Here is a 24,681-nt window from a genome sequence, read left to right on the forward strand (position 1 = left end):
GCGCGCAACCCCAGAGTCGGTCACGACTGGACCTAATGGTCAGGGGTCCCTTTACCTTTACCTTTAACCCCAACGAAGACCTTTCATCTCTGTTGCCGGGAAGAGGTTGCAACCGTGTGAGATGGAAGACTTGCCCGCCCAATCCTTCATTCCGCCTGTTCAGCGAGTTGCACTTCCCTCTAATGGTATCTAACTTTAGATCCTTCTGTGGCATTCCAGAAAGCCCAGCTCCCGGTTTAAATTTAGCCGCATTGTGGAGGGACGGCTAGTTCTTCTGGAACGGGGTGTGGAATCCGTTCGTCATCGTCGGGCTTTTATCGATGTGTCATGGCAGAGGGCACCAAGTGGTCCCACGACATCAACACTGGGGACTAGATGACGCAGTTTCCCTGATGGGGGGAATGACCATTCGACTCTGAAGGTTTGGGGGGAGGGGTAGCACAGCCTTCACTGTCATCATCTTCATGGTGAAGGCAGTGATTTAGGAGATTTGTTTTTTTAAAAAAGAGGAGAACATGAACTTGGAAGTGTTCTTTATCATTAGTGGTGGGTGGAAGGCAAGTTGACCGACAGTAGGTGGCATCAGAGCCAAGGACAGACAGTGGCAAATTATCTCTGCAACCCCTCATGGGTCAAGTTTGACAGATGAGCAGATGCATGTGAGAGCTTTCTTCACACATCCCCCCAAAACAATACTTCTTTGCAGTGTTTTTTTCTAGAAAAAGAGGAGCACGTCCCCTGTTCTCTTATAAACGGCCTCAGTCCAGTATACCTGAAGGAGCGTCTCCACCCCCATCGTTCAGCCCGGACACTGAGGTCCAGCTCCAAGGGCCTTCTGGCGGTTCCCTCCCTGCGAGAAGCCAATTTACAGGCAGAGGGCCTTCTCGGTAGTGGCACCCGCTCTGTGGAACGCCCTCCCACCAGATGTCAAAGAGGGGGAAAACTACCAGATTTTTAGAAGACATCTGAAGGTAGCCCTGTTTAGGGAAGCTTTTAATGTTTAACAGACCATTGTATTTTAATATTTTGTTGGAAGCTGCCCAGAGTGGCTGGGGAAACCCATCCAGATGGGCAGGGTATAAATATATTATTATTATTATTATTATTATTATTATTATTATTATTATTATGGCAATGACTCCCACCTGAGCACTGCTGGAGCCGAGTTCTGGCTGGGAAAAAAGCCCGGAATCTTTGTTTGATAAGAACATAAAAATAGCCTGCTAGATCAATCCGGAGGCCCATCTGGTTTAGGGTTACCAGACGTCTCCGGTTCCTGGGGACAGTCCCCGGATTTGCAAATCTGTCCCCGGAAAATGTGGTAGCACAGTTGGCTCTGGCTGGCGTCAGGAGCTGCTCGCTGCCGCCGCCGCCGCCGCCAAAGGGAACCGGGGACATCCAGGGGTACAGATCTCCTGCCCCCTTCCTCCCTTGTTTTGACAGATCGGGGGAGGCTTGGGAGAGCATTGCCCATTTTTTTAAAAAAATTGCCCCTCTTCCCTCCACCGACGCCTCTGCCGCTCTCGTGCTGGCATAGGAGCTGTGGTTCCATAGGAGCTTCACTCGAGTATAAGCCGAGGCGGGGTTTTTCAGCACAAAAAAATGTGCTGGAAAAGTCGGCTTATACTCGAGTATATACAGTATATAAAAACATAACAAAACATTAAACTTCCTTATACAGGATTGCCTTCAGGTGGCTCGGGGGTCGGATAACTCCATTCTCTCCAACATTTCTCCAATGAAAATAGGGACATCCTAAGGAAAAGCGGGACATTCCGGGATCAAATCAGAAACCAGGACGGCTTCTCTAAATCAGGGATGCCCCTGGAATATAGGGGCACTTGGAGGGCCTGCTGGCCAGGAGGCCATTCAGTAAGGGGACCTGGAGCATGGTAGCGAGGCCAGGCCGGGTTTCGGGGCCAGAGGACCCCGGCAGCAGGCAAGGTGGGACGGGGATCCATGCTTTGTTCACACCACCTCAAAATCATGTTCCTGGGGCTATGGCTATGGCCACACCCCTGGGAAGCCCACGAGCTGAACACAACAGAGCACTCTTTCCTCTATATTACCTACTATTTAATGGTTTATGACAATATGCAACCTTCCCACAGAGCCAGAAGCTGGCCATAGAGTAGAGGAGCTCTCAAAAGAACGGCGAGGTCTGAATCACGGCACACTCACAACATAGAGGCTCTTTACAGAAATAACTCGGCAGCCCTTGTGTTTGAGTCTTATAGAAAATATCTTTTTTAATTTAAATGGGGAAAGGAGTTCATTACACAGGTGAGCTTGTACGTGGCTACAGGAGATCTTCGTGGCAGCATACAGGTGCTCAGGGCTGAGGGGTCAGGCACTTTGGCCTAGCGTGTCAAAAAGCCGCAGCGGCCATTTTGCGGGCTGGCCTTTCTCCCTCTCCTTTACTCTGTCTTGTCCTTGTCTCCTTTCTCCTCTTGGAGAGCCAGGAAACGTTCTCTCTCCTTGATCAGCTGCACACCGCAGTAAGTGATGAACCAGATGGATAATGTGCTGAGGGGGAAACCTGAGGAGGAGAGCGAAGGAGAAGAGATCAACATGGCCACAGGGCAGATATTTTGTAGCTGGCTAGATAGCGTCTGTTGAGGAACGGGAATGTTATGAGAGACTGGGCATATCTGGGCCACAGTTTTCGACTGGTTTAGCGGTCATTCCCTCTCTGCACACGCTCACATGCACCCTCTACCCTTGGCCCAAAAGGCATGCTCAGAGTTCAAGGACAAATTCCAGATAGGCGAAAACCCTCGGGATGTGAAGCAGGGACAGTGAGAGGTGTGGCTGGGGGGAAGTCCTGAGGGACAGACAGAGAGGTTTTTGAGGGGGCACATTTGGACCCTGAACCTGAGGTTCCCCACCCCTCCCCTTCTATTACCGGTAGCCCCACCTTTCTCACACTTGGGCCCCCAGATGTTGTTGGACTACAAATCCCATCAACCCTAGCTACCAGGACCAGTGGTCAGGGATGATGGGAGTTGTAGTCCAACAACATCTGGGGGCCCAAGGTTGAGGAAGGCTGTGTTAGCCTGAGGTCCCTCATACCCTTAACCCAGTTCTGAGGCAGAGTTTTATGGGGAGGGTGGTAAGGCCTAGGACGCCCCACACAGAGACCAGGGGCACAAGGAGTAATGTGTGCTACTGGAGAGAAGTAAGGAGAGCAAGAGGCCGAGGAGCCTCAGAAACAGCAAGTGTTCATTTCCAAATATCCATCTGTGCCTCTAGTGGATTTGTCATGTAAGCTGGCTAACGACCATGGAAAATATGGCTTTCAGCCCATCGAAAGGGGTTGGGCCCACTCTGCCGGAGGAACGTTACCTGTTTGGAGAATTCTCGTGGCGACGAGAATGGCGAATTCGAGGCTATTGAGGGCAAGGATGTTGTACAGGACGATAGCCCAGAAGTTGGCAGCCCCAAAGAAGCCTCTGATCCGCCGAGACATTGCCTCTGACATTCCGGCCTGCCCGGGAGAAGAGACTTGTGTGAGAGTTTCTCGTGGGCATAAGTTTAAGGGTTAACACACATCCCTAACAAGTTGTTGTCGTTTAGACGTTTAGTCGTGCCCGACTCTTCGTTACCCCATGGACCAGACAAGTATATAACAAGTATATCCACTTATAAACATCACCTCCAACATCTCGAAAGAGTCCATCAACGGTGTCTCCGAAAAATGTTACACATCACTTGGAAGACATGCGAGCTAATCCCAGTGTACTGGAAGAAGCGAAGATCACCAGTGTTGAAGCAATGATTCTTCAACATTAACTTCGTTGGACCGGTCATGTTGTGCGGATGCCTGATGATCGTCTTCCAAAGCAAATCGGGTCCTCCCTCAAAGAGGGCACATGTTGCGGCGAGACCTGGAGACTGACCCACTGTGTTGTGGGTGGGTGAAGATTGGTCAGCCACAACACCCGATTGGTAGGTCCCTCAATGTTGGGGTTCAATCTGGCCAATGGGCACAGTCCAGATGGATCGAGGGACCTATATATTTGCATATATGTGACCCAGAGCTTCCTCTTTCGATGTGTGCATTCGGAACACCCGCCCACCTCTCCCTACTTTTAGGGCTTGTTGCGCTTGACCTTGCTATGCCATCGTGTGTTGTCTGTCGTTGGGACAGGGGCACGGCAGGAATTTCCCCCCACTTGGCTGATTGGCTGGTGCCATTTGGGTTTCGCCTGCCGCGTAGCAAATCGTCACAACTTGTAAGGTTGCGGATAGGCTCTGGCTCAGGTGATAGGGATGGGGGAACGCTCTCGCCATCCCTATGTGAAGGGTATTCCGTTAAAGGAATCCAGGGACTCAATGATTTGGTCAACCCTGTGAGGGGGTTGTCCGTGTGCCAGAGTCCAGGGGGACATCTGGGTGGTGGACATAGCCTGTTCCCGGCTTTTCACTGTCCCAAGTGTTCACCCGAGGCTGACCTATGCTAGTGCCCTGGGTCAGTGCTACCTGCCACGGTGCGGGGAGCTAGTCGAACCAGAGCCTATGCAACCACTCACTTTTGGTAATCAATAAAGTTGTAGTCTAAATTCTGCCAAAAACCAAACCAAAATTTGAGTCATGTGTGAATTTATTTAGGGGGGAGGTTCCTGGGTCTGAACACGCAACTCCTCTAATCCGAACTTAAAAACTGAAAGCGTAATGCTGGTGGTCAACAAAAAAGGTTTAAAGAATCTCTCAAGGCAAATCTTAAAAAAATGAAGTATAAACACCGACAACTGGGAGACACTGGCCTGCGAGCACTCCAACTGGAGCACAGCCTTTACCAAAGGTGTTGTGGGTTTTTGAAGACACTCAAACTCGGAATGAAAGGGAGAAATGTGCTAAGAGGAAGGCACGCTTGGCAAACCCTCACCATGATCAACTCCCACCCAGAAACCTACCCGGTATGTCCCCACTGTGGAAGGATGTGTGGATCCAGAATTGGCCTCCACAGTCACTTACGGACTCACTATTAAAACTCTGTTTATCAGCTATGAGTGATCGCCAAAGAAGAATATGATAACAAGTGCATGCCGTAACTCCAGTAAAAGATCCTTAACCTCTCTGCAATGTGTCTATGAACATACACTAATGCTGGCTGCACACATGTAACACAATAACACCTGGGGGGATCCCTACCCTCAGCCCAGCAGGCCTTAAGGGTCTAGCAATGTGTTAAGGACCAACGCTTATACCTCTATGGCGGCGAACGGCTTCAGCTGGAAGAACTGCTGCACCCACAGCTCGAAATTGAGGCCGAAGCAGTTGCAGATGGACCAGATGTAAACTATTTCGCAAGGGCCAAGCCAGAGGGTGGTCACAAGAAAGGTGGCGATGGTGGCTACCAGCTCCTTCAAGATGTTGTCGTGATTGCCACCAATATAATCGTAGACGTACCTGGGAGTCAAAGCGCGCACACACAGTGAGAAGGTTGGCTCAAGTTTTCATGTCCCCAAGATAGAGCAAGCTTCTTTCCTGCTGCTCCAGAGGGTAGAACCTGAACTTGACAATTCCATTATTCGATAAGGTGGAAATGGCGGGCACTAGATGAATATTCGCTTATTTCTCCACCACCGACTGTGAATAGTTTGTTATGAGAGCAGGAAATCTCCCAGGGACCCCAAGAAACATTAAGTGCCATCGTCAGAAAGGAAACTTACTTGCATAGCCAGTCGTTAATCCCTCTGTCAAAGTGCCTGCGAGACAAATGCAAAAGTTAGATTTAAAAAAACAACAGAAGCTTTTGCTTTATTAGTTGCCCCTGGTTCCACATCTATATCCCCCAGGCACAAGGCTGCTGCAAAGTGCTCTAAGCCATGCACTGTTGCCGAGGTCCCCGTGGGTGAAGTCACACGACCATTTTTTATTTTATTTACCTATTTATAATTCCCGCTTTCATAAAAAAAAGAGAAAATCCAGGCACTACACAGCATGTAAGAATAATATCAGCAAAAGGCCTCTGGGAAAACATCGTTGAAAAGCTCAATAAAGACTGATTGGTTAAGAAATGAGATTTTTATTTTCAAGAGGCAAGCTTTGAACTGCCCCTCTTAGAAACAAGGTATACCGTGTGTGTGCATGCAAAGAGTTCAAAAGTCTATTTATTTTTCTGATAGCCAATGGCTTTGTTTTATTGACTGTAGCTGCTGCATTTTCATTGACTTCTTGTTTAATTTTTTTTTTTTGGGGGGGGGGGTGGACCTGGAAATAGTTTTACATTTTCCATAGTATTTGGATTCCCATTGAAAGCAAAGAGCACAAGCTCAGGTGGTAGAGAATGAGACTCTTACTCTCGGGGTCCTGGGTTTTGGCGTCACATTGGGTGGGATTCCTGTGTTTCAAGGGGTTGGACTAGATTACCCCAAGGGTTAATCTACAATTCTATGATTCTGTACAAGAGATTGAACTGAACACTTAGTGGGCTGCAACCGCAAGAACACAGGGAGCTGCCTTACACCAAGTCAGGCCATTGACCTCAGGATCACTAATAATAATAATAATATTAATAATATAACAATTTATTATTTATACCCCGCCCATCTGGCTGGGTTTCACTCTGGGCAGCTTCCAACAGAAAAAATGAAATAAAATAATCTATTAAACATTAAAAGCCTCCCTGAACAGGGCTGCCTTCAGATGTCTTCTAAAAGTCTGGTAGTTGTTTTTCTCTTTGACATCTGATGGGAGGGTGTTCCACAGGGCAGGTGCCACCACTGAGAAGGCCCTCTGACTAATTCCCTGCAACTTGGCTTCTCGCAACGAGGGAACTGCCAGAAGGCCCTCAGAGCTGGACCTCAGTATCCGGGCAGAATGATGGAGGTGGAGACGCTCCTTCAGGTATACTGGACCGAGGCCATTTAGGGCTTTAAAGGTCAGCACCATCACTTTGAACTGTGCTTGGAAACGTACTGGGAGCCAATGTAGATCTTTCAAGACCGGTGTTATGTGGTCTTGGTGGCCGCTCCCAGTCACCAGTCTAGCTGCCGCATTCTGGATTAGTTGTAGTTTCTGGGTCACCTTCAAAGGTAGGCCCATAAATAGTGCATGGCAGTAGTTCAAGCAGGGGATAACTAGAGCATGTATCACTCTGGCAAGACAGTCCGCAGGCAGGTAGGGTCTCAGCCTGCGTACCAAGTCAAGCCATTGGCCTCAGGATCACTTACACTTACTGGCAGCAGCTCTGCAGGGGTTCTGGCAGGGAGTCGCTCCCAAAGCTTCCTGGAGATGCCAGGGATCAAACATGGAACCTTCTGCATACAAAGCTCTGCACCTGAGCTACTACAGCAGCTTCCCACGGACAGAGGGAATTGCCTTATGACAAGTCACGCCATTCCTCCCTCCAGCTCAGCGTTGTCTTCTCTCCCGCAGGCTGATCTTGGCCTGCTAGGAGGTCCAATTTGGCCAGCCAGGCCATTTTCCCCAAACCCACCCACCACTGACGATGTCAGCTGACAGGTGAGAGGACAGAGTTTAACCCTGTGTTGGCTGCTCTGCTCTGTTGTCAGCAGGGAATGGGATTGTGCCGTCTAGACAGCAGGATTCCATCTCCACTCTTCAGCAAAGTCCTTCTTCTCCTTTAAGTGGGCTGGGCAGGTGAGCCGTGGGACTTCCCCACTGCCACTACTACAGAATGTCTGGCCAGAGCGAGCCAGCAGGAAATCACACCGCATAAGTGAAGTTAACTCTTTATTAGCAAAAGCAGGATCTGCACAGGAGTGTCAGGCCTAATCAGCACAGCAGCTCACCTTCGGCAGATCTTGCCCCCACGAAGCAGTTCTTCAGGCTGAAAGTCTCTCCCCCCCCCTCTCCACAACTGCCTAAGTCCTCTCCTCTCCAGGGGTTTTCCAAGCAATCGGAGACTGTGAAGATATTGGTGGGTATACTCACGTTTCTGCAAAGACGTAGAGCATGGTGATGCATTTGGGTGGCTGTGGGGGGTTCAGGTGATCCAGCCTGGCAATGGTGTTGATGACCCCAAACATCACTGCGGCTTTTACCCAGTCGTAGACCAGGTTGGAGTAAGCCAGGCCAGCTGCGGAACAGAAGAGGAAGGAGAAGGGCAGTAGGTTGACATGCAAGGAAGCAAGGGCACAGGACTACATGCAGCATTTTGGGGAACAGCTGTCTGCTTTGGATGCAGAAGGTCCCAGGTTCGATCCTCAGCATCTCCAGGTAAGGCAGAAGAAGACTCCCTATATGAAAACTGCCCGTCAGTGTAGACAGGACTGAGCTATATGGGTCAATCTCCTGACTCAGTATAAAGCAGGCATAGGCAACCTTGGCTCTCCAGATGTTTTGGAACTACAACTCCCATGATCCCTAGCTAACAGGGCCAGTGGTCAAGGATCATGGGAGTTGTAGTTCCAAAACATCTGGAGAGCCAAGGTTGCCTATGCCTGGTATAAGGCAACTTTCCTTGTTCCTATGGATGAACAAAACCATCCATTTCAGTCAGTGTTTCATGTTTTTCCGATGTTAAATCCAGTTCTCCATATCTGCTCAGAAATGTAAGATTTTGTTGTTGTTAAAAAATCATCCTGAAAATCCATCCACATTTTAGTGCAAATTTATCCTAATGTACGCATCTTTGTATGCAATTTTGACTAGTATACATACCTTTCTTTGCATGCTAATGTATGCATTTTTGCACATGTTATCTGGCGTGAGGGCTGCATTGCAAAATTCGGAGAAGTGCAAATTTCAAAGGAGAATTTTGATTTGCTTTGCTGATTGGTTCGAGAAGTGGGAATTGGTGTCTCATCAAAATGCAAACCGCTTCCAACCTCTTTCCCCATCCCTGCATTCTACTGGAAGGTCTCCTGTGAAAGTCATCTTCAGAGCACGTGGGAATGATCCATGTGGAAAATAAGACCCCGGAAAGAAAATAAGAATGGGGCTTCCTTTGCTCCCCGAGAACAGAACTGAGGACTCACTCACTCACCCAGCGCCCAATCTGAGAGGTGGTTGACAAACTTCATGTCCGAAGGAAGGGTCAGGATATAGAAGAAGTGGAAAAAAACATCCACTGCCATGATGGCCACAAGATGGACGAAACCATGGACACAGATGTGCCACAACTCATAGTCTTTGCGCCGCATCTCACTGATGTGCACCTGTGGCCAGGGGAAAAGGGGGAGATGAAAGGACAGGTGTTTTGTTCGTGGACCCAGAAAGGACAGGACATAGCATGAGTGACTGTATCGGGGGAAGAGGGTTGCCCAACAGCCCCCCCCCCCGCATCCAAGAAAGGAGGAGCAAACTGTAAGCAATTAACAACACTAGCGTGGTTATCTGAAGATTTGTAAGAAGAAACTGTTACCTGTTCAGGATAAATAATGAAATAATTTAAGTAACAATACACCAAGAACAGGAAAGGAAGGGAAATGCAAAGAGGCAAAATGTAAGTTTGTAAACCATTAGTCGGGAGGGAGGGAAGTTGTAAGACTCAGTAGAGCCAAAGAGATCAGAGATGAAGATATGATGTTATGTAATGTGATTATTAAGGGACGCGGGTGGCACTGTGGTCTAAACCACTGAGCCTAGGGCTTGCCAATCAGAAGAAGAAGAAGAGTTTGGATTTGATATCCCGCTTTATCACTACCCTAAGGAGTCTCAAAGTGGCTAACATTCTCCTTTCCCTTCCTCCCCCACAACAGACACCCTGTGAGGTGAGTGGGGCTGAGAGACTTCAGAGAAGTGTGACTAGCCCAAGGTCACCCAGCAGCTGCATGTGGAGGAGCGGAGACGCAAACCCGGTTCCCCAGATTACAAGTCTACCGCTCTTAACCACTATACCACACTGGTTGGCGGCTCGAATCCCCGCGACGGGGTGAGTTCCTGTTGCTCGGTCCCTGCTCCTGCCCACCTAGCAGTTCGAAAGCACGTCAAAGTGCAAGTAGATAAATAGGTACCACTCCGGTGGGAAGGTAAACGGCATTTCCGTGCGCTGCTCTGGTTCACCAGAAGCGGCTTAGTCATGCTGGCCACATGACCCAGAAGCTGTCTGTGGACAAACGCCAGTTCCCTCGGCCTATAGAGCAAGATGAGCACCGCAACCCCAGAATCGTCCACAACTGGACTTAATTGTCAGGGGTCCCTTAACCTTTAATGTGATTATATGTAAAATGAATGAAAATCATTATAAAAATAAATAAAGAAAAGAGGAGCAAAGAGCGTAACAGAGAATGCAGCCCACCTGGTCATAGAACTGGTCAAAGGTCATGACAGGTCCGAAGAAAAAGAAGGGGAGGTAGAAATTGTATTTCAGGAGGGCGAAGATGGAGTAGTTGCCTTCCTTCCTCTCACAGTTCTCCAGGGCAAAACTCATGCACCGCATGATGCTGAAGCCGGTTCCTCCGTAAAAGAGAACATCTTGAAGATCAAAAGTTCCTGTTACAAAGCCATTCTGGACAAAAGAGAATAGTTACCACGTATACCAAGGAAACGAGGTTGCTTCAGAGTCTTGTCTGCTGCACAGAAACCTCACGGTTTGCCCTGAGTACTAGATCTTTCAGGCAGCCCTGATCTGAACATAGTTTTGAACAAGCTATATTATAATATATCCCTTATTAACACCATCCCATTGGTGGGTTGAGCAGATGAGACCAAGGGTGGGTCCAACAGTCAAGAAGGCGGTTTCTGCACATGACATAGCTGCCAAGTCTCCCGTATTCCCAGGGAAACCCCCGTTTTTCCAGCTGTCCCCAGCCGAAAAAACTGATCCCCCCCGGTTTATTCTGGGGTGGCGGCCATTTTGGGACTGGGTGGAGCAGCATCAAAAGTAGCTTCTGAGCATGCTCCGCCCAGTTCCAAAATGGCGGCAGCGCTACTTCCGGTCTGCTACTTCCGGTCTAGTCCCTTATTTCTCAGGCCGGAACTTGGCAGCTATGGCACATGCTGTGGTCGGAAGTGAGGGGCAGGTGGGGGCTTGTCAACCTGGGAAGGGAGCCCATCTAGGAGAAGGAAAACTCTGGTCCTGAACCTCTTGTGATTATATCCATTCGCAAGAAAGGCTTCAGGAGTAAACCCCAAAGAAAAATGGATACCTGCAGCCTTGAAGGACCTCTTCGGGAGATGAAAAGGCTAAGGAGTAAACCCTACACAAATCTGGCGTGAAGTCCCTAAGACGGTTGGATGGCGCCTAGTAGCCAAGCTGGCTGTCGCTCTGCTTCTTTGCTCTGCTTTTCTTTGGGCTATATCAGCAAAGCTGAGAGAGGGGTCTTGTCATCTGCACCCCAGGGAAGTCACTTTGGTGCTACTAACGCAACAAGAACAACACAGGAGGCAGCCGTGGTGAGTTACTGGTCTCTGCAGCCACAGCAGGCACTGTGATTCTCCAGCGACATGACTTCACCCCTGGAGGCACACTCTGTCGTCTCTTGAGATAGACAGATGCCAAAGAGAGGCCCGGAGGGTGGCAAAACAAGAACGGGCCTTCTCTGCAGTGGCTCCCCATCTGTGGAATGTTCCCCCCCCAAAGAAATTTGCCTGGCACTTCATTATACACCTTTAGGTGCCAGACAAAAGCGTTCCTTTTTAACCAGGCCTTTGGTTGACCTGATCAGTACCCCATACCCCATGTTGGGTTCCTGCCAACCTAGCAGTTCGAAAGCACGTCAAAGTGCAAGTAGATAAATAGGTACTGTGGGAAGGTAAACAGTGTTTCCGTGTGCTGCTCTGCTTCGCCAGAAGCGGCTTTGTCATGACCTGGAAGCTGTACGCCGGCTCCCTTGGCCAATAACGCGAGATGAGCGACACAACCCCAGAGTCGGTCACAACTGGACCTAATGGTCAGGGGTCCCTTTACCTTTAATTATTGGGTTATTGCTTTATTTTTATTTTATATACCGTGATCCTTTTATGTGAACTGCCCTAAGACCTCCAAGTATAGGGCGGTATATAAACAAACAAACAACAACAACAACTTGCCCCTCAATGCCAGCCCCGTGGGGTAGGCTAGGCTGAAAGACAATAAAAAACTTGCTTAGCCTCCCCCAGTGAGTTCCACGGCCAAGTGAAGGATCGGGCCCTCTTGAGCCTCCTAACTCAGAGATAACCAATGTGCTGCCTTCCAGAGACTGTTGAGTTCCAACTCCCCTTGGCCCCAGCCAGCATGACCAATGGTCAGGGATGATGGGAGCCCAAGAACATTTGGAGGCCACGGCTAGTAAAGCAAGATGAGCGCCGCAACCCCAGAGTCATTCGCGACTGGACCTAATGGACAGGGTTCCCTTTATCTGGTCTGGTCCCGAGGACAGCCAAGTCTCTCTTTGGCAGGTGAGATAGCTGCACACCGACATACCTGCCAGGTGCTGAACGGCTCCACCTTGAAGGACGCCAGGCTGCAAAGGCCCGCGAGGAAGCACAGCCACTTCTGCTTAACCAGCGAGATGGTGTAGATGACCAAGCAGTGGGACAAGACCATCATCAGGTAAGTGCTGCCCATCGTTCCCAGCACGGCCAGTAGCCCGTACGCCATGTAAACCACAGACCTGTGCTGTGAGAGAATGAAATAACCTTTTGTCTACTTTTATCACAGGTCTTTGTGCTCTGTTCTCTTCTGTTCGTGGGGCTAGAATACCTTGCTCCGCAGAGGTCCGTTTAAGCAGCACCTTCAGATCTCATCTCACGTTCCTGGCTGTGCGGAAGCCTCCCTTCCCATGGGGAGCTTCCCTTTCTCCCCAAAAACAGATTTCCAAGAGGGGGGGGGGAACCACACATTTCTGGAGATGGAGGAGAATTTTGGCTTGGTCTGCATTGGAATGCAACCCAACCTTGTTTTCACTCCCCCAAAACAACTGTCCTTCAAAAGTTGCCCTTCTCCAAGTTTTCCGACCAAAAAATGTATACAAAATTAAGTGTGCATATTAGTGAAAATAGTGTGCAAAAATACAGGCTGAAGAAGCCACTTCCAGTATACCTGAAGGAGCGTCTCCACCCCGCACACTGAGGTCCAGCTCCGAGGGCCTTCTGTCTTCATATAATTTTTGTTGACCTTGGTCACAATCCAGCCACAGATGAAACACTTTTCAGTCCCACTGATTTGTCTGGGAGAGACGCAAGCAGGCACTGAACTCTTTCACTGATATTAATGGGACTTAAAAATGCTTTGGGCTATGTTTGGGTTGAGTTCTATAGATCTGAACCTATTTGATCCAATTGCTTGTAACAAAAACCTGCCAGCAGGTGGTGCTGTAAGCCTTACTTAACGTTAAAGGGCCAGAGTACCGTACTTGCTTACTTGAGGAGCCGTCATGGAGCAGATCTTGGCGAAGAGGACATGCCCGGAGAGGGCAAAGATGATGAAATTTCTGAAGGAAGTGAACCACATGGCCCATTCAAAGTCAGCTGCATCCTGCAAAGACAGAGATCTGAACCAGTAAGATCACAGAAGCTCAGATTTTCTGCTTTCACAAGCCCTGCCTCACACACAATCAACTCGGCAGCCGGTCCTGTTTGTTGGAAAAAAGTTGACCCAACTTTCTGGATGATCCCAGATAGGTGTTTAATCTGGGATTGGTGCTGGTTATTCACACAAATTTTTTCTGGGCTATTCACACGACATTATCAGCATCAAATTTTGACCCTCTAACCATAGCTGCCAAGTTATCCCTTTTTTTAAGGGATTTTCCCTTATGCTGAATAGGCTTCCTCGCGAGAAAAGGGAAAACTTGGCAGCTATGTCTAACCCGCCCGTCCTGCCCATTTTCTCTCGATTTACCCTTCCCCTGTCTGGAAGAAACAACCATATCCCTGGTTGCTGTGGAGCTGCATGGAAATATGCAAACAAGGGTTTAAATGGCAGGCAAAACTAAGTGCATTGCATAGGTGTAAGGGGGGAGGCTTATAGGGAACAGCCCCCCCCCATCAGGTCGAGTTCCTCTCAGAGCAGTAAGTCCAGTAGCGGATCAGATTACAGGAGTCAGGAAGCAGAGAGGGAGGGACAAGGCTCTAGCAGCGTCAAAAAGCCTCAACACCGAGTAGAGAGGCAGCTGGGGAGGAAATGACGGGAGAGCAGTCAGAAGGACGGCCCTCCCCCCCCGGATGCCTGAATTGAGGCATACGGCACCCCATAGGACAAGGGGGAGGCACTTTGGAGTTCCCAAGCTGTTATGTTGGGCGTGAAACAGAAAGAAGCCATTGCGAGGTTCTGACTCAGAGTAAGCAGACATGTTTTCTAGAGACTTTGCACTGTAAATAGACTGCACAATAAAAAACACCTTAAAGACAAGCAGGTGTGGAGCATCGTTACTCAAGAGTAGCCGCAAGAACCTCTGACAATAGGCTTAATAGGGCCAGCCCAATCATTAGGCAGAGTGGGCTCGCTGCCTCAGGCAGGTCTGTTTTTAATATTCTGTTGGGATAAGGCCTCCCACCAATACATGATTCTATACTGTTGTACCAGCATATTTATCAATACCAGTATCATAGGTGCCAAGCGTGTGGGGCTGTGTGTGCTCCAGCCCCCACAACATTCCCCATGAAGGGGCCACGGACGCCGCAAGGGCATGTGCACCCGATGTCAGCACACCCATCGGCAGAACACATGCTTCCACCAAGCGTGCCCCTGAGAGAGCCCGCTGCGCCTGGCCCGGCCGGGCACGCTGCCCAACTGAGGTGATGAGCGGCAATGCAGCCGCGACTTTCTTTCCTCTCTCCACCTCCCGGGTCAGACTTGACACAGGAGTGGAGCTGAGGCTGGGATGAGGGAGCAGGAGAGGGGCGGCAATGCTGTTGTCTCTGCCTCTCCTCCGCTCTGCCCACCCTCCAATGAGGAAGCCCTCCAGGCATTCTGAACTACGACCCCCATCATCCCCAGGCAACTGTGCCAATCACCTGGCATCTTGCTGACCAGAGTTACTGCACCATGCCAGGATGGAGGGGAGGGGAGAGGCAAGGCAGTGGCAAGGTTGGTGCAAACACCTTGGCAGGATCACTAGATTGGCTCTGCTGCCGTGTTTGCACTATGCCAGTCTCTCCACTGTATTCTCCATGTTGATATGCTTGTGGGAATGTTAGGGATGTGGATTAGGATATATTATTAGATAGATCCTATCCAAGCTTGTGTTATCAAGCTTCCAATATCCGCAGAGTGACATTCCCCTTTTGTGCGCAGCAAAACATGAGCGTTAGGTTTGTTAGAACCTCTACAACATTATACTTCCTGGCAAATCCCCCTTTTCCCTCTTAAAAGAAATACACAACACAATAGTATTAAAATAAGATAGAGTTTACTCACATGACATCCTGAGTTAACAGCGTAATCTCTGAAAGGCAGGCTTACGTAGAAAAGTTACAAATATATACATCTGGAGTCTACTTAGTAAAGTGAGGCTCCATCTGGTCTCTCTCTTGGCAGCAGGCCGAGAGGGAGAACCATCCTAACTGGAGATTCTCTGGAGATGTGTTCCCATTGAAGAAGAGATGGCTAAGAGAGAGAATGGCTGCTGGCTAGGGGCTTTTGTCTGCCAGCTAATCCATCTCATCTGCATGTCTGGAGGAACAGGAAACTGAACTTAGTCAGGTGTTCCTCCAGGTGAGTTCCTCTTAGTGGACACTCTAGGAACTGTTGTGACTTGTCTGGCCCAGTATTCCATCCCACAATGCTGCAGCAGTGAGGAAGCCTACTCACACTCCCTCTCAAAAATGCACCCTGAACACAATGGGCATGCTGACGTCAGGCGCATGCACGCACATGACCCTGGGCACCCACTGTCCCAGGGCAAAGGCCTGGCCAGTATTCACTGCCTTCCACGCTGGGTCTTGGGATGTTTTTCAGTGACAGGCAGTGATGCTGCTTTTGAACGAGAGCGAAGCGAAGCTAACATCTGTAGTAGCTGTGGCCCATAGATCTAGGGAAGTTATTGATTTCATAGATCTGTAGTTGTGGCAGGACTATAGTGATACATACATGAGGCAGGATCCTGCACCCAATCATATTTTGTAGACTCACCAAGATGCACTTACCCATATGTCTCCCAGTCTTCATCTCTGCCTACACAATTCACACATACTACACCCACGTCCCTCCTCCATGCACATTAACTGAACAGCCCCTCCAACAGCTCTGGAGGCAATGGGAAACTTTGGAAAATTTTAAACAGGTGTGAATATTCATTGCAGCTTCTAAGCCAGACACCCCCAAACTTCGGCCCTCCAGATGTTTTGGACTACAATTCCCATCATCCCTGACCACTGGTCCTGTTAGCTAGGGATCATGGGAGTTGTAGGCCAAAACATCTGGAGGGCCGCAGTTTGGGGATGCCTGATTCTAAGCAGTGGCTGGTCAAAGATAGCCAAGAAAATTGCACCGCTCACCATTTTCCTGCCAAAGTAATGCCATCCTGGTTTAATGTTCTCTCGGAAAGCCTTTCGGTTCACGCTCTCTGAAAGAGAAAATGTGTTACTTGCTGGGGGAAGCACTGGGTCGCATCGAGGAAACACGCTGGCTTGGCCTCTGCCAATATAGTGCCCTCCAGGCATTCTGAACTATGACCCCCTCATCAGCCCCAGGCAACTGTGTCAATCACATGGCATCTTCCTGAGCAGAGTTACTGCACCATGCCAGGATGGAGGGGAGGGGAGAGGCAAGGCAGTGGCAAGGTTGGTGCAAACACCTTGGCAGGATCACCAGATTGGCTCCGCTGCCGTGTTTGCACTATGCCAGTCTCTCCATTGCACCCTTCCCTTTCTCCATGTTGGTATGCTGCAGCAACTCAGCCAGATGGTCTAGAATCATAGAGTCATAGAGTTGGAAGAGACCACAAGGGCCATCCAGTCCAACCCCCTGCCAAGCAGGAAACACCATCAAAGCATTCTTGACATATGCCTGTCAAGCCTCTGCTTCAAGACTTCCAAAGAAGGAGACTCCACCACACTCCTTGGCAGCAAATTCCACTGCCGAACAGCTCTTACTGTTCTTCCTAATGTTTAGGTGGAATCTTCTTTCTTGTAGCTTGAATCCATTGCTCTGTGTCCGCTTCTCTGGAGCAGCAGAAAACAATCTTTCTCCCTCCTCTATATGACATCCTTTTATATATTTGAGCATGGCTATCATATCACCCCTTAACCTTCTCATCTCCAGGCTAAACATGCCCAGCTCCCTGAGTCGTTCCTCACTGTTTCCAGGCCTTTTGACCATTTTGGTTGCCCTCCTCTAGAAACGTTCCAGCTTGTCAGTATCCTTCTTGAACTGTGGTGCCCAGAACTGGACACAGTATTCCAGGTGAGGTCTGACCAGAGCAGAATACAGTGGTACTATTACTTCCCTTGATCTAGATACTCCTATTGATGCAGCCCACACTGTCTCGCCACACTGTCCGCTGCCCTTATTTGGTCACCGGGGAAAAAAGCCACGTCCACAATCTGTTAAGGTCATTTTGTAAAACACAACTGCATGCTCTGGGTAGCTTCTGGTACCTGGCATAGACAAAGGGTGGAGCCAGGGGTAAGTCAGGGGCGTAGAGCCGCACAGGTATGAAAAGCAAAGTGGCACATCGCCATGTTGCTACGGCAACACACCCTCAACTCCAACTCAACTTGGCTCAACAGAGGTGAGGGGGTGGCGGGGAAGGAGCCACACAGAGAGACCTGCACCCTCGTGTGCAACATCTGTGCAATGGCGCACTGAGCTTAGGAACCCGCCACCCTACTGCACATGCCCTGGTGACTCCAGGGAGCCTGCGCAGGTGCCAAAATGCTAACCTTTACTCCAAGCGTTATGGAGCAACTTCAAAACTTCAGGGAATCTGGCCAAATGCTTGGCTTTTGCTCAACAGGCTCTGTCCTTCCGTTTTACCCTCTTAATCCTCCTTCCCAAATGCAGCCAAACTTTAAGTTGGCGTGACAGCGCTGCCCTCCCAGCTTTCCCTATATCATTGCACCACTGTCCATGTTAAATCCCAAGGCTTGTGTATTAGCACAGGGTGCTAATAGCACAGTGTAACTAATTATGCAATGAAAACTATCGTTTTTGTTGTTGTTGCTTTTTAACAACAACAACAACAACAAGGGGCTTTATTTTCCCTGGCTGAGGGCAGTTTTAAGGCTTCTCCAGAGTGGTGGTGGGGCTGAGGTGTGTGTGTGTATTCTGCTGCATGTCATTGATACACTCAGTGTCATTGATACACTTTAGTGGCCAGACTGTCCACACACCGTTCGACTTTATTTGCAGTTCTGCAATGCTTCCTTAGTGCAACTGTGTTCTTTCTGCCTAGAGCGGCATTTGTTCTTTAGCGCAATAAAAGTAGGAACCCACCCCCGCCTGCAAAAAAAGAAGAAGCTTGTGGCACAAAATTATACAGGATTTCAGCAGGAAGTCAGGGGACATGAGCTGATGGAGAACAAAGCAGTCTGTTGTCCCCTAAACCTTTGCAGGCGCAGGCACAACCGAAAGTGTGTTTGCATATATCTGCCTCAATACTTTTATAAGAACCTACCGTAAGATGTGCTGGATCAGGCCAATGGCACATCTAGTTCGGCATCCTGGCTACATTTGAGCCTTTTGGGAGGCTCATTTCTTTGAATTTGCCTTCTTTCACTGGATGGAAGCTGGAATATTATTGTGTTACTAGAGCTCTGAATCTTTTCCATTTTTGTTTCTGTTTATTCACATTATTTCATTTATATATTCCACTGAAATATACTCGAGTTGAGAGTGAATCTCATGCTCTTTATTCTGCTTGTAGTAGCAATAGAGGAAGAAGAGAAGAATCGCTCTTTCCCCAAAAAACGTCTGCTTATATACATTATTTACACAATGGGCCTTGCGTGATTGGCTACTTCAGGGCTGCACCTGTGAGCCAATCAGGTTGCGGATTGACTTCTGCCAGCAGCCTGATTGGCTGCTCCTGCAGGCCAATCAGGTTGCTGATTCACTTCCACCAGGAGCTGGATTGGGTGGCTCCTACGGACCAATCAGACTGCTGCATTCTGGATCCTATTGTTCTAGGATTCAGCTCAGTACATAACACCCACCTTTCTTTTGAGGCGGCATACAGAGTTCTCCTCTTTCCCATTTTATCCTTTCAACAACCCTTTGAAATAATTTAGGCTGAGAGTAAGTATCTCTCCAACGGTCCACCAGCCAGCTTCATGGCTGAGTGGGGATTCTAACCCGTGTCTAACTGCTGCACCACACTGGCTTTCAATATGGCTCTCAATATGGTTTGTTTATATGTTTATTTATAAAATCATCTCTCTGCCTCGTTCTCAGGAGTCTATCAAGGCCACGCCCCTCCCTAGGCCACACCCATTCATGAGCCACGCCCACACCCTGCCTTGCACCCTCGTTGACTGTTTTTACCTAGCTATAATGCACCCTTGTCCTCTGATAGAACTTTAAGCCTGCCTGGATGGACAGTAGAGAGGGAGGCGGAAGCAAATTAGCATTTGTTGCTCCACCCACTTTGACTTATGCCCCCGCCCGCCCTGCCATGTGGCCCCAAGAAGCTGGCCCAGGAGGGAATGTGTCCCTCAGCTGAAGGGGGGGGAAAGGCTCCCCGCCCTTGTTTAATAGGGCAACTGGGAAAAGGGAGATGTCCTCTCTAGCCCAACTGACTCAAATCCCATTCTCTTGGCCTTGACTGGACGGAAACAGTTACCTCTGGAGCTTTCGAAGATCTCTTGCCCGCTGTAAACGATGGCACCTGCCACGACCAGAGCGTAGAGCCCCAGCTCGTAAGTGGGCAACTGCGCTTTAATGCCCATGTTGGAGGGTCGCTGCTGCCCCAGGAGCCAACTCCAAGGGGATCCAGATCTGCAGAGGGAAGGAAGGAAGGAAGGGGAGATACCTTCACATTTCACAGAGTTGGTTGTGGGCTCCAAGGCATCGCGGGAATTATTCTGCCCGCAGAGCTGTCTTCATTCATACATGCGCAGTCGAATATTCCCAGTACAATATTCAGCTGTCCCTAGTCTGATGGGAATTTCCTGCTACACACCCACCCAGCCATCCCTTGGCCAGTTCTTGCACCCTTAACAGAAGGCTGACATGCAAAAATTCCAGAAGTGAAGCTTTTCCCAGCAGAAAGATGAATAGTGGGGGGTATTCCACTCCAACTTGTTTTTGTGCATGGGCATTGTGAGGGATTTCCCGCTTCCCACCCCTCACTGCTTTAACAACAGAGTCTCTCCCTGTGCTTCTCTACAAACGGGAGTAAACCTCCAGTGTCCAAATTGGACTTGTCTCCAGGGTACCTCAGGGCTCTGCGTTCGAAACCTATTGCCACTAGTGGGGTCTCCCTCGCATGGATCCCTACTGCTACAATTTGCCTCTCCCTTAGGCAAATTGTAGCAGGTGCCTAAGCACCTTCTGCTGGCAGAAGGTGCTTAGGGACCCAGGTGGCGTTGTGGGTTAAACCACAGAGTCAGACTCTAGGGCTTGCTGATCAGAAGGTCGGCGGTTCAAATCCCTGCAACAGGGGTGAGCTCCCGTTGCTCGGTCCCAGCTCCTGCCCACCTAGCAGTTCAAAAGCACATCAAAGTGCAAGTAGATAAATAGGGACCGCTCCGGCAGGAAGGTAAACAGTGTTTCCGTGCGCTGCTCTGGTCCGCCAGAAGCAGCTTTGTCATGCTGGCCACATGACCCGGAAGCTGTCTGCGGACAAACGCCGGCTCCCTTGGCCTATAGAGCGAGATGAGCGCCGCAACCCCAGAGTTGGACACGACTGGACCTGATGGTCAGGGGCCCCTTTACCTTTACCTTTAGGCAACTATGTGGCTCCCTTGGCTTCACTAACCAGCTCTTTGTATGACAGGAGAAGAGGCAAACAGTTTCCTCTTCCACAGGAAAGCTTTATTCTCACCTCTTAGTCACACCTCTGAAGGTACTGAGATACTGCCCGAGTCCACGAACGTTTAGGCACATTTAACTTTATTATTTAACTTGAAAACAAGGATTTGTCTGGTTCTTAAAAGTGCATATCTTTTCATATAATACAGACTTGTTAATACATCTCCTGCATCTTGATAATAATGGTTATATCCTTTCTTCCCATCCACACAAACCTAACCTGCTCCTTCTCTAACCCTCCACTCCCCAACTGCCAACCCCCAACTGCCTTTCAATGGTTGTTCCCCCTCCATTTAGAACACCGACTAGCCCTGCCTCCCAGGGAACACCTGCCTATCATGGGAGTGATAGGTTAACCCATGATGAACCGGAATCATCATCAGGCACTATTCCGCCACAGACATACGTTTGCAGATAGTGTGCATTCTACCCACAATGCACTGTGAATTGCCACCTTACCACTCTCAGCATGGCCACAATTTCTTGTTGACAAAGGACAGCTGGACATATAAAGGGCCTCATTACCTCCAGGGACAGTCCCCATTAGCTTAGGGCCTCATCAAACCTAAATCCAGCCATAATAATAATAATAATAATAATAATAACCCAGATCCTATAGCTTCTAACACCAGCCTGGCACACTGAAATCTACATGCTATTGATTTCAGTGGAATACAGCAAGGGTGGGGACCCTACGGCCCTCCAGATGTCCCTGAACTCCAATTTTTATCAGTCCCAGCCAACAGGACCAGTGGTTTGACTTTGGAATGATGGGAGTTGTAGTTTGGTAACACTTGGGAGCACCATAGGTCCTCCATCCCTGGGACAGAACCAGCCATGCGCTCTGTTCTTTGACTGAACTCAATGCTGCTACTTAAGGTGGCTTTAAGTTACCATCAGGGAATATCTTTGAAGCAGGGAAGGTCAGGGGCTCCCTGCTTAGCAGAACGGCAGACCCTCCAAGTGTTCCTATTTTCCAGGGACAGTCCGGGATTTACAGAAGCTGTCCCGGTTTCTGATTTGATCTCGGAATATCCCACTTTCCCTTTTTTAAAAAAGGGTAAAAGGTAAGGGACCCCTGACACAGTTAAGTCCAGTCGCAGACGACTCTGGGGTTGCGGCGCTCATCTCACTTTACAGGCCAAGGAAGCCAGCGTTTGTCCGCTCCGCAGACAGTTTTTCCGGGTCATGTGGCCAGCTCACGACTAAGCCGCTTCTGGTGCAACAGAACACCAAAACCAGAGCAGCACACGGAAATGCCGTTTACCTTCCTGCCGGAGTGATACCTCTTTATCTACTTGCACTGGCGTGCTTTCGAACTGCTAGGTTGGCAGGAGCTGGGACAAAGCAATGGGAGCTCACCCCATCGTAGGGATTCAAACCGCCGACCTTCTGATCGGCAAGCCCAAGAGGCTGAGTGGTTTAGACCACAGCGCCCCTCGTGCTTTCGTCAGAGAAATTTTGGAGGGTATGGTGTTATGCGACTCTCGAGCCAAGGAGATAAGTAACTAGACAAGCTTTAGAAGACATCTGAAGGCAGCTCAGTATCAGGAAGGTTTTTTTAAAAAAAGTTTGATGTTTTATTATGTTTTTATATATGTTGGAAGCCGCCCAGAGTGGCTGGGGCAACCCAGTCAGATGTATGGAGTAGTAGTAGTAGCAGTAATATTGAAAATGAGATACCTAATTTCATCAAAGAAAAACTGAAGGGAAGGGTATGGAACAATTTAGGAGGTGCCCTCAATGTAGCAGAGCTGGCTTGCCACGTTTTAAAAGTAAAATAATCCCATCTAAAGAGGGCCAACCCCCCCCCCCCCCCGGCTACCTGCACAGACACATACCGTATTTTTCCGTCTATAAGACGCCCCCATGCATAAGACGGCCCCTATTTTTGGGTACTCCAATTTAAGAAAATGGGGGAGATCTATCCGTGTATAAGACGCCCCCCCAAATTCTGTACATTATTTTTGAGGGGGGAAACCTAGTCTTATACATGGGAAAATACGATATACGGCCCCAGTAAGGCCAGAGGTCAGAATGACTTAATTGCACCCCTGCCTCTGCATCAATTTTATTTTTTAACCCACTGTTCTTTGGTCCTGGAAGAAACGATCAGGTGTGTTAATTCTACTGGCATCGATTACATCAAGTGTGTTTTTTTAAAAGGGAAGCTGCATTATTGATCACGGTGGTGAGGGAGGGAGACATCTAATGGAGCCGGGGACTTAAATAGCATAAGGCAGCCAGTGCCACTGTAGCTGGGGTGAGGCGGGGTGGAGAGGGAAATCATCTGCAAAGCAGCCGTCCTGTCCAATTTTAGCTTAGTAACTGCTCTATCTGCAGCCCGTGGTGCAATGTGATAGCAGAGGCGATCGTTTTCCCAGGGCAGTCTCTGACAGGCACTCGGAGATGCACCGAGCGTGGAAGTTTTACAGCCCTTTTGAATGAGCTTTCTCTGCCTGCATGTGATGTCCCAAGGACCTCTCGTCATTGCAGTGCCAGTATATCGATATCGAAGCTTCCGCACCGTGGACAAATGCCATGGCCAGAAGCAGCTCCTTCCGAGGTGCCCTCCGCACAACTCTCCTTCCAGCTGAGCGCACATGCCGTTTAACCCTTTGCTAGCCAGCAGCTGTGCCACTAGCGGATCCCACAAAGAAGTGGCGGCTGCAGCTGCGGGGAACAACCGGTTGGCAACTTAAACCACGCGCCAGATTTTATGCCTACCCAAACCCCCTTGGCAGCATGCAAATCCCCTCTCACTGACCTTGAGAAACAAGCTGGCTGAGTTGAGCACCACCACCGGCCTGGAGAATAAAGGGGAGGTCTAGGATACGAGGAGGCCGAGGAGGAGGAGGAGGAGGCCGGGGTAACCTCTGTTTGAAAGTCCCAAGTTTAGATAGACATGGATGAGGGAGAGAGAGAAAGTCCTCTTGTAAAAAGCACCTGGTCCAGTGGTTTTTGTTTGTTTGTTTGTTTGTTTGAAAGGAGTGATAGGCCAGTGGGTGCCCCCCCTCCTTGGCACGTCCCTGGTGTCAGTTTAGGAAAGAGTGGAAGGTGGCCGGCTGCAGATATTTTTATTTTGGAGGAGCGCTGCAGAGAGAGGGGCTGGCCCAGGAGCTGCCTGTCAAAAGGACTGCTGAAGACAGCCCAACACAGCAGCAGGAGCAGCAGCAGCAGCGGTAGCAGCCAAAGTTAATTCAGGGCAATGTGAGAGAGGAGGACAGAGGAGCAAGGGAAAGCCAGCAGCCCCAAGGCACCAGACTCGCGGCGCACAGATATCGGCTCGCTCACAGCATTGCTACCTGGCGGCTGCTGCTGCTGCTGCTGCAACTCCCGGGCCAGCAGGATTGAGTTGCTTCCCTGGGGTGCACTTTGCTGCTGTCCGTGAGTGTGGGAGGACGGCTCTGGAGCAGTAAATCAGGGCCACTCGACACCAACCCTGAATATGCAGCAGGATGGTGCTTGGCTCCAGCGTGACTGTCATTATTTTGCAGGAGGGGTTCAGGCACATATGCCAGGACCTTAGCCATGCGCAGCTGAATTGGATGAAAGGGCTTTGTTGCGCTAGTGCAACGAATCCACTTTACAATAAGCCCTGGGGCTTTTTGTGGTTCATAAATGCACCGAAGAAGGATGCAAAGCAGGATGAATGGTTCAATGTCTCCCCATTAACTAACCGGAAGAATTTATGTTATTTTATTTATTAACTAGCTGGCCCGGCCACGCGTTGCTGTGGCTCATCCGTGTGATTTCCCCCACCCTGTCCCGACCCATGACGTATCATGCCCCCTCTTCCCCCACCCCCGTCTCATCCCTGTGATTGGTCCCACCGTGTCCTGACCTATTCCGTCCCCTCCTCCCCCACTCCCCAC

At 49.5% G+C, this 24,681-nt stretch overlaps 1 protein-coding gene across 1 annotated transcript; it reads right to left on the bottom strand.

Annotated features, from left to right (window-relative positions):
• Positions 1–2,225: 2,225 nt before the first annotated feature.
• Positions 2,226–23,896, bottom strand: HHATL (hedgehog acyltransferase like). Its single transcript, XM_035130018.3, has 12 exons — positions 23,574–23,896; positions 19,617–19,771; positions 16,333–16,400; positions 13,256–13,369; positions 12,317–12,511; positions 10,211–10,420; positions 8,957–9,128; positions 7,903–8,047; positions 5,676–5,711; positions 5,211–5,412; positions 3,346–3,487; positions 2,226–2,539 (listed from the first exon to the last, which is right to left on the bottom strand). Exons 2-12 carry the CDS (start codon positions 19,720–19,722, stop codon positions 2,418–2,420), a joined length of 1,512 nt encoding a protein of 503 aa, XP_034985909.2. The 5' UTR covers positions 19,723–19,771; positions 23,574–23,896; the 3' UTR covers positions 2,226–2,417.
• Positions 23,897–24,681: the final 785 nt, after the last annotated feature.

This window comes from Zootoca vivipara, chromosome 11 (assembly GCF_965207765.1).
Source record: "Zootoca vivipara chromosome 11, rZooViv2.hap1.1, whole genome shotgun sequence".
In the NCBI taxonomy this organism is placed as follows: Eukaryota; Metazoa; Chordata; class Lepidosauria; order Squamata; family Lacertidae; genus Zootoca; species Zootoca vivipara.

Coding starts and splice junctions, on each gene's coding strand:
- HHATL (XM_035130018.3), bottom strand. CDS start 19,722: ATGGGCATTAAAGCGCAGTTGCCCACTTACGAGCTGGGGCTCTACGCT. Junction 16,401..19,616: donor GATCTTCGAAAGCTCCAGAG/GTAACTGTTTCC, acceptor TTTCTCTTTCAG/AGAGCGTGAACCGAAAGGCT. Junction 2,540..3,345: donor CACGAGAATTCTCCAAACAG/GTAACGTTCCTC, acceptor TCTCCTCCTCAG/GTTTCCCCCTCAGCACATTA.